At 38.9% G+C, this 10,609-nt stretch overlaps 1 protein-coding gene across 3 annotated transcripts in view; it reads left to right on the top strand.

Annotated features, from left to right (window-relative positions):
- Positions 1-32: 32 nt before the first annotated feature.
- Positions 33-10,609, top strand: part of anos1b (anosmin 1b) — a 52,134-nt gene continuing 41,557 nt past the window's right edge. For 2 of the 3 annotated variants that reach the window (XM_044198905.1, XM_044198904.1), the window contains exon 1: positions 6,031-6,394. In XM_044198905.1, coding sequence (XP_044054840.1) covers positions 6,218-6,394 — 177 coding nt within the window. In that variant the 5' untranslated portion in view covers positions 6,031-6,217. Of the gene's footprint in view, positions 166-6,030; positions 6,395-10,609 lie in introns of those variants that run through there. The other variant, XM_044198906.1, reaches the window with a different exon arrangement.

The following is a 10,609-nucleotide window of genomic DNA, read 5'->3' as shown; positions in this document are numbered from 1 at the left end:
GTGGAGTGGAGTTTAGATCTGCGCGCTTGGGTATCGTTCTTGTGATTTAATAAACAGTCTTCGTTGTTCTGTAGAAGAAAATACACACAACATGAGTCTTCTAAAGAGAAAGACAAATGCAGTCATTTCGTAATGGAGGAGGAGACAGTACAAGGTCAGCCGGGAGTGAGTATCTTCCTGAGCCGTTTATCTTGACGTTTTCACACAAACACACACTAAGAACCAGTTCTCTACTGCATCTGCTAATTTTCCCAAGCAACACAGTCTTTTTCATCAAGGTTACACTATATTTGAAGGCTGTATTGTATTGTTGAGCTCTACTCTTGCCTGTAGACACATTATAATTTTTACATGTTCAGCTGACCTGCTGTGCACTGACTGAAAGAAATAATTATTTGAATTAATTAGTGGTGGTATATAACTAAGTACATTTACTCAAGTACTGTACTCAAATTTGAGGTACTTGTACTTTACTTGTATTTTTTTTCATGTTACTTTCTACTCTTTCTTCTTACACTTTCATGCAAATACATTTCATGGTTCCAGCTGAAGATTTGTGGCTTTTCTTTTTAATTATTTTAATTTTTTTTTTTATAATTTTGAATTTAATGTAGTAGGTCCTATTGGTTGGACAAAACAAGCATTGTGAGGGTGCCAGTTTGGGCTCTGGGTAATTTGTGATAGTATTTCTCACTATTTTCAGAATTTTCATAAACCAAATAATCCATAATGAAAATAATCATTAGTTGCAGTCCTATACAAAATAGTTAAAAATGAGCTCCACCTCAACCAACTGCAACAGTAACATCCTGCTTTTACATTAATGCATTAATAATCTAATGACATAATATATAATAGTATAACAGTCACAGGGCCCATTATATTGCATTGAATACTTTTACTTTTAATACTTTAAGGACATTTTCCTGATTATACGTACATACTTTTAATTAAGTAACATTTTCAGTGCAGGACTTTTACTTGTAACAGAGTATTCTTTCAGTGTGTGGTTAGTGATTTTGCTCAAGTAAAGGATCTGAATGCTTCTTCTACCACTGGTATTAATTAAACACAGTCTTCATTTCAGTGGAATTAGTACCAAATTACATATCCCATTCCAGGAAATCTCCTGACTTTAATATTAGTATATCATTAGTCATGTTACCTTAAATTCTCACCATAATGAATTCTGTAAAAGTCTTGTACTGTGGTCTGAGAGAAGATAAAATAGAGATTGCAGGGCAACTCTAAACATGAAGACAAGTTAAAGACTTTTGGTCAACCTGAGAAGACGAGCATGAAGATCTAGATAAACTAGATCACATGGATCATTGTAGAGGTAGTGAAAATCAACAAAACAACATTGCAAACGACCACCATCATTTACCTAATGCTTACACAGTTTTTCAAAAGCTAAACATCAAAATAAGATAAGTTACTTCTGCACTTTGTTGAGGGCAAGAATGTCAAGTTTAAGTAAACTATCTGAAACCACTAATTTACCCAGTATGGTCCTTTATGAAACCAATACTGAAACTGCAATTCCTGTTATATGCCACATAGTGACACTGTAGCTCCATTCAGAAACACCCTGCCTTCTTTTGCACTTGACATACACTGACTGTGCTAAGCATTCACAATGAGCCACCTTTGGGTCTCTGGGCCATGGCTTGAGAAACAGTTCTGTTGAAGACTTTGAAACAAATCAGAGGCCTAACAGATGAGCTGTGAGTAGTACCAGCTGCAGGGAATAATCTCTGACCACTTCAATAATCTTGGACAGGAATGATAACAACATGTACGAATTGTGACAGAAACAGTTAAATGGATTGGGATTCAGTAGATGACACAGTTTGGATTAGATCAGTGACATGTTAAATACATAAAGATTATATTCGAAAATTGGAAACAGCCTTTCTGTTTTGTAGTTCATAGAGACGGTTAATTCTGCTGGCTTTAGTTGTGATAAAATGTGTTTATGTGGTATGTTGTGATGAAGGTCCAGAAATCAGACATAATCATAAGATTTCATCATCAGAGGGCTACATGTAGCAGTAGAGCTTCCCTTATTAGCATGGATCATGAAACTTAATCTTCTCTGTGAACATTAAAGAAACAAAGCCATTACACAAATGGAAATCTGTCATTATGTCATTCTTGGTGAATAAGACTAGACAGTACAACCCTATCACTTCCCACACAAAACTCACACGTACTTGACAAAAAAGCTTGTGTACAGGACTGTAGCCAGGATTTTAGAAATAAGAGTCCAAAGTTAATGTATAAAATAGGGTGAAAATTAAGTTAGTCCTTGAGGTTTGTTGTAGCAGCTTTGATTAAGATCAGATTTAAAGACTGAAGTACAGAATAGATTAAAAGAATAGAAGAAAGATCTTTTGGTGTTCAGTCACCTTCTGGCTGATTTCTACCGACTGATTAAGAGCTGAGAGTCTGGCACATTTTTTCAGCCAGACATCTGTGTCTGTTTGTCCCTCTTTCTTTCTTTCTTTCTTTCTTTCTTTCTTTCTTTCTTTCTTTCTTTCTTTCTTTCTTTCTTTCTTTCTTTCTTTCTTTCTTTCTTTCTTTCTTTCTTTCTATCTCTATGACTCTATTTCTCTGTCTATCTAGCCCTCTTCGTCTCTCTCTTTCCATGCAATTCAAAGACATTTGGTTTTAATCAACGAGCAGATTTGGACAGACCGTAAATGCTTCTGTTACGTGTGTGTGTGTGTTAACTGCTATGATGTTTGAGTATGTGTTGGGGAGGGTCTTTGCTACACTAATGGTTTATTCAGAAACCTGAGCAGGGTGTTTTATGAAAATATGAAAATATTCTTTTGGTCATTTAGATAATGGGCAGCTACTACTACAACTACTGTGTGTGCATGTGTGTGTGTGGTGGGGGTGGGGGTGGGAGGGGTACGTTTGGGTGTGTGTGTTGAGAATTAATTTTATGCTTTCTGATTTAAGGACTGCCAAGGTCCTCTGAGGTCAGGCGTGCATGCACACACACACCTTGTCACATCATGACTGATACACACATTACTTCACAGCACATTACTTATTTGTCTCTCATTCTAACTTTGTATATTTGTCTCTCTTGTAGTGATGCAGTTTTGATCAGGTCATGTTGAATACTGTCTAGACTAGTGTTTCCCAATCTGACGGTTGGAACAACCATAAAGATCCCAAGAAAAATCTGAGGGGGTCACAAGCGTTTGCTTTTTTCTTGTGAAATACTGAATATTGTTATCCCTTTAGATCTGTAAAAGTCCTTCAAATGAAAGAATCTGAGAGCAAATATTCTTTGGTTGAACTGCTCCACAACTTGTGTCCACACTGAGGCCATAGCCCATGATGGTCACAAGTACGTATTAGTAGCTAATACCTTTAAAGAGAAAATCAATCAGCAACTTTTTTTATTATGGATTAATTGTTGTAGTCAACATAAAGGCCAAACATTTGCTGGTGCAGGTTTCTCAAATGTCAGGATTTGATGCTTTTCTTTGGCATATATGATAAAAAACTACATATCTTTGAATTTTGGACTGTTGGTTGGAAATTATGACAGACACTGTTTTGCAATTTTCTGATATTTTACAGACAAAAGTATCAAAAACAATAATGAAACTAACGATAATTAGTTACAGCCCTAGATATCTTAGTTGTGGGGTAAAAAAGCCAAAAGGGTTGGAAACCACTGGTCCAGACTGTTATACGAACGTACAGTATGCAGTCCTTTCTATATGAGGACAGAATGAAAAGTCTGGGCCAAGAACAGTCCTGCCAGTACTTACTAAATATTTATACGTCTCCATTTCCCCTAAATCAAAATGTAGGTGATTCTTTCTACATCTCATTGCCAACAGAGATGACTCCTCTGCTGGGCTACAGTTTCATATAAACAAATAGGGCTTTCAACCATGTGTCCTAAACATCTTGCCTTGGCCCTGGATCTAATAAGCCCTACTTGGCGCTGTAGTTGCTGTCAAAAAGTGGTGACTAACACACTGACTGGCTCTGTGACAGACACCTACCTCAACACATTCTTCAGGTCTCTTTCCCATTAATAAATGCTCTTTTATTAGTCTGCTCTAATAATTACCCTTGGAGAGAATTCCCAGGCTATAAAGGGAAGTTTGTTTTTCAGAATAGTAATAGTAAAGTGTTAATAGGCCCAAAACAATAGCCTGCCATGCAAACCATTAGGCCATAAATGACTTCTCTTGCTTCACTGCACTGTATCTATTGATGTGTAATCTATTTATAGCAGCAGTTTGATCTTCAACAAAATGTTCCTTATTTTTAGAACACATTGAGTTGACGGTTACTATATTGATCTGTTTATTTGTGATTATGATGATGACGATGATGGAAATAAAAATGGTAATTATGATCAGCATGTGGATGATGCTGTAAAAGATGAAGTTTAAGATGATAAAAGTGAGGCAAGAGATAATACATATGATGATGAAGGCGAAAGTGAGGTGGTGAGGATGAAAATGATGATGGTAATGACGATGACCATGATAATGATGAGAATGAAGATGAAGATAATCAAGATTAACATCATGTTGGTGGTGAGGATGATGATGATGGTGATGGTGATTATGCATAATCACATTGTGAAGCAACAGAAAACAAAGAAGATGATGATTGTAGGACAGTGTTGATTTCAATTTGCTGGTTGCAGGGTTATGATGATGATGATGACAATAATGACCATGATGATGATGATGATGACAATGGAGATGAGGGTGACAGTGTTGATGATCACAATGTTAATGATCATGGAGATGACAATGATCATGATCGTGAGATTGGGATAATGAATGATAATGAAAAGGGGAAGATAAAGATAAAGGTGATGGGTGGTGGTGATGATGATGTAGGTGAAGCTGAGGAGGTGAGGATGAAGATTCTAGTATAGTGCTGACAATTGTGCTGGTATGCAAGATGATGATGATTATAATGACAATGACGATGATGGCGTTAGAGGTGAGTGTGTCGGCGACAATAACGATGATGACCTGAATATTAGGTCTTTTTCACAGCAGACACTTTGACTTCTCATGCACAGGTGTTACAAATAAAACTAATAACGGTGGCTCTGTTGTATCCATGTGCAATACCAGGACTCTGAAACTGAAGCAGCTAAATGGAATCCAGCCATCATTGATTTAATTATTTACACCTGTGCTTTTCCTACTGTGACATCCCAAAAAAGGTCCATGACTCCTCGCTCCAGGGTGCTGATCTGTAGCTGACCAGTTAGAGCTGAGTGATATTGACAAAATAAAGTATCACATTATTTTGGAGATTTTGAGAAATAATTAGGACTGCAATGTGGGATTTGTTGGGTCTCTGTAAATAATATTATAAAGAGTATTGTCTAGACCTGCTCTATAAGAAAAGTGCAATGAGATAACTTCTGTTATGAATTGGCACCATGTAAATAAAACTGAATTGAATTGAATTGAATGTAGATTTTCTCAGTGAAAAGGACCTGTTGCATAAGCACCTGTGATGGTGATGTTGATGATAAAGGTGACAGTGATGGTTATGGTGATGGTAATGAAGATGATGCTGGCATGCAGGATAATGATGATGTGCACAGGTAGTGAGTGATGGTTTGAGTGAGTGAGTGATGAAGGTAGAGGATGATATCATGTTGGAGCTGATGATGATGATGGTGGTGGTCAATTGCATGAACATCAATGGCACAATAGAAACAAATATGAAAATGATGATAAAGGTGAAGGAGGTTAAGATGATTATGATGATGATGAAGATCATGCAATGAAATACAGTGAAGTGGTGATGATGGTGGTTATCAGGATGATGACGATAATGATCATGATAGTTGCACGTGCACAGGTGATTGGAGTGATAGTTTGAGTGATAATAATGATGATAATGGGTTGGAGGAAGAAGTGATGAAAATCGCAGAGGTGATTAGGATGATGATAAGGATAATAAGGATGAAGACGATTATAAGTCCGCGTGGCCGCACTTGTACCGGTGGTGGGAGTGTCCGCGAGGAGGGTAGAGCTGTTCCACTCCGTGCTCGCGCGCAGGCAGGAGCAGCGCTCAGATGTTTTCATTCTGAACTTAAAAGGTCGCGAGAGCAGGACGTTGACGAGCCGGACTCGAGGAAGAAAAGTCTAGCCGTTTACTTTGTGTGTCCATTTATTTCCTCGTATTTCCTACCGGCGTAATGTCAGTTTGTCGGGCCGGTTTGGTGCTCCTGTGCGCGGTGTTGGCGGTGACTCGCGCCCGCAAGAGTTCACCGGAGCATGAGGATGTCCAGGAGAAAATCAACAGCGCGAGATGCACGTCCAGGTGCCTCACTCTGCACATGACTCAACTAACCGCTTCCTTCAGGCACCTCCAGGTACCTACAACCACTTTGCCCCTTATTTAAGAGTGTTTACCGACCCTGGGTTTAAATATGACCTCCAGTCAGCGGTCGACATGACCACCAGTGTATACAAAATAAATTAGAAGTCATTAAATAAAAAGACAAGACAGCCATGACTGAGAATTTTCATGCTGTTCGCCACTTAAAACTCTAATTACATTGGTTTGATAGTTAATATAACGTGGATTTTAAACATTTACGTGACCCTCAAAGGTACATGAGTAAAATGTATTCCTCAAATAAAATGCCCAATTTTAGTTTGTTTTATCCTCTTTCTTTAAAAGGTGCATTACTGGTAATTTCTGTATTTTCACATGCCAGTTGTAATCACTGCCTGTGTTGTTGACAAGATACTGTAGCCTATACTGCAACTCTGTCAGTCTTGATCCTTGATCCTTATAGTGGGAGTAGAGTAGAGATTTTGTCTATGGGACCTAATAGTGGCTTTACAATAGCCTCATTTTCTTAGTGCTATTTTATTATTTTAACTAATATATTTGCTTTAATATTCATAGCAGCATATTCCCCTAACATATTTTACAGGATGATATTAAAGTGTGAAATTAACAGAAGAAGGGATAGGGATGAGCATCTGGAATCAATCAGATGCAGTCAATATTTAAATAAAATAGAAGGATTGAAGTTTAAAAATTAGTTTCTCATAATACACTGACATAATGATCTCTCAGTGAATTTTTGGTTTTTGGAAGTATGCACAAATGGCTGAGTCTCAATGATGCATGTAACCACAGACATTAACATCAACTTTAAATTGCATCATTCAACTTTATTTAAACATTGAAACATCAAAATATAATTCTTGTTCTCTGGTCTGATTGGTGAAAAAGCCACACCAGATATACCTACACCTCTTACCACCATTGTGTCACTTAGTTCTGTCAGTCTTGTCAAGAACTGCGTTGCCTGCTGGAGAAACACAGTATGTAGTCACTACAATTGTGTAGTTATCATCCAAATCTTTTAATAAAGCCATTCTTTTCTTTTTAGGGTCTTTACAGAAACAATGGCCACTCAATGTCACGTTGTGATAATTTTAGATCAGCTAAGAGGTGTTATGCACAATGGAGAAGCACAGTGAAGCACTTACTGCCTTAATTAATCAGAGGAAACTTTGTGATCTTGTCTGTCTGAAACAGTGAGTTGTTTCCAACATGGTTTTCATCTGGAAGTTTTCGACAAATGTTTTGATGTTACTCAGATTTAAGTTGCCCTGTGTCAGTAATCAGAGGGCCAAAGGTACCCTGAAAAATGTTAAGTTACTGGTTTATAATAGTAATTACTCATCTTAGTGAAATCGCTGGCCCATGTTCTGTGGCCTTTGTAGTGAGGAATGTGAGATTAACGGGGACATTAGGATGTTACCAAGTTCGAAAAGCCACTTATCGTTAACAGCTTCAACATGTGCATGCTGTGTAGTGGGTGGGAAAGTCATTAACCACAGAGTTTAGCTCCAGTGGCTCTGAGGTGTGTAGAAGAAAGTTTTGTGTGTGTGTGTGTGTGTGTGTGTGTGTGTGTGGGTTTGCATATGTTCATGTATAAAACGGAGGTTTGGTCTGGTCCTCGTCCATCTAGAATAGACTCCCGGCACCTGTGCATTCGGTAATGAGGGTGGCCCCTGGATGACTCTAGCAGTGCGGTGTGTGTGTGTGTGTGTGTGTGTGTGTGTGTGGTGGGGTTTCTGGAATGGAGGTGTGAGAAAGGGAACATTTGTTTTAAACTTTATGAAGTAGAGTGCAGTAGTCAGATGTTGAGCATCAAACATGGAAATGAGACCAACCGATTGGGAGGTAGCAAACAGGCCAGACATTCATTTTCTACTTGGGTTTCATTGTTAAAAGTGAACAAATTGTTGCATTACCTTCTGATATAAGTCTTTCATTTCTTGTGCGAGTTTGTTTTCTGTCATACTCTTGGCATTAGTTGACATCCATAGTGGGTTTAGACTTCCCAGATTTTCTGACTCTGTACGCTGATATCTTCAAACAGACAAACTTACCTGTTAAATATCCCAGAATCCAGAAAGGAAAAAAAAAGTTTAGTCATCTCACTTTGTTTGGTGTACTGTACAGCAGATTGTCCATCTCAAGTTTAGTGCCTAAGATCTTATTTTTATTAAAACAAGTGAAGTTATTAAAATATTTATTTTCATTTAGACAATTCCACTTCCACTATATAAATCACAGCGACAAACAGGAAAGGACGGTGTTTACATGTAACTCAGAAAAACATTTTAGGATATAAAGGGGCACTGAAACTTTGTGTGTTATACCAAATTAAAAAGAGCCTCTAAACTTTGAGCAAACAAGGAAACAAGTTTCCTCTCAGCCACATCCTGGGGAACAGCATCACTCCCTGAACCTATTATAGGACGGTGTAGCAGAACAGAGTGATTAATGGGTGGGAGAGACTGTGTGTTAGAGCATTCATTTCATTTAAAGAACATAACGTTTAAAACAAAAAACCCTGTTTGATAACATCTCCAGTAACTATAACATCAGTGAAGGCAAATAGAGCTTTACTCATCCTACTCTGTCACCACACAGACACAAAGACACAAACACACATATTGCTTCCTTTGGCTTCATGTGGGTGAACCCTGTGTTTTTGGCTCTTTCTCTCTCAGTGTGTGTGCGGCTAGTGTGTAGCCACTAGAATGTGAGTCACCAGTTTTCTATTTACACCTCTCTTTCTGCTTCTTCTCTGGGTTTTCCACTACTTTCCCTTGTATGGTGTAATAGTGTAATTATAGCTCTTTGTGTGTGTGTGTGCACATGAGCGTATATATGCTGGTATGTTGTCATATTCCCAAATTCCTCCTTGATGTAAACTCCTAAAAATAAGGAAAAAACTTCAGCCTCGCCTGCAGAGCTGGATCTTTTTGCACATTCGTAGTAGATCAGATTAGACTGTGTGTCTTAAACACTCACAGGTCTGTGGTGCTGATGAGCGGATGGTTAGCGGTTCGAGCCAGGGCTGAGGGCCAGTGCGAGGCTGAATGAGCTGCCTGTGCATTCATGTTTATGTGTGTGTACGTGCATGTGTGTGTGTCCCAGCTGCTCTGCGGTAGGTAACGCTAATCAGCCCAGAGGTCAGTCAGCCAACCAGTCACGCTCTGAAAAAGACCAGAGACAACGGTCAGCTCAGGTTGCACAGAGACAGACGGGGAGATAAAGGCAGGTAGACAGACGCAGTCAAGCACGAAGACAGCCAGGGAAGATGGAAAGACTGGTGAGCAGGCAGGTAGACACACACAGACAGGTGTGACAAACATACATGAAGACAGACAACCTGACAAACTGATACACAGGCTAAAAAGTGGACTGACATGCAGGTAGACAGGTAAGCAGAGAGACAGGCAGAAGGGTGGGTGACAGCAGAAGACAAAGGTTTGTTTGATTCACCTCAGAGAGAAAGCATCTACCTCTTTCTGCTGCTTTGTGACTTCCATGTTATTTGATCAGTAGAACCAGGGATAGATGCTGATAAAATTGTGACAGCGTAGGAGTGACTCTCACCTGAAACCAGGACAAGAAATTCCAACACAGTAAATCACAGCTGGAATGGCAAAGCATTGAGCAGCATGGCTTTGTTCTTTCAGCTACAGAAAGAGAGACAGATAGAAAGAGTCTTTTACCATATCAAAACTGTGACGGCATATTATATCTGATACTCGAGCAATTAAATCCATTTTTAGTCTCACTGGTGACCACTCTCATATCTGCACCCTGAAAATGAAGCTACTGCCAGCAGCCGGCTAACTTATTTTAGCACAAACGCTGGAAACAAGGGGAAACAGCTAGCCTGGCTCTGTCCAAAGGTAACAAAATCCAGTATCTCAAAAGCTCATTAATTAACAATCTGTATAAAAAAAAAGATTAAAATGACCAATAACAGAAGGACAGATGCCGACGCAATAGGATGAGGCAAGGTTCAGGACCGTATAACAACCACTTTGTTGTGATGCTTCTTGTTTACAGGATGTGGAGCACCACGAACACTAACGTTGACACACGTGCACGAAAACACACACACACACACACACGGGCACACACATGTAGACTAATTAGGGGCTTCTGTCGGGAATGTTCAGACCTCAATATGGGCTTTTTTGGAGGAACTTCATATTCTGTTGAGTGGAAGTTAGTCATGATACATTCACCACACACA

This window comes from Siniperca chuatsi, linkage group LG6 (genome assembly GCF_020085105.1).
Source record: "Siniperca chuatsi isolate FFG_IHB_CAS linkage group LG6, ASM2008510v1, whole genome shotgun sequence".
Lineage (NCBI taxonomy): Eukaryota > Metazoa > Chordata > Actinopteri > Centrarchiformes > Sinipercidae > Siniperca > Siniperca chuatsi.
This window is presented reverse-complemented; position numbering and strand designations above follow the sequence as displayed.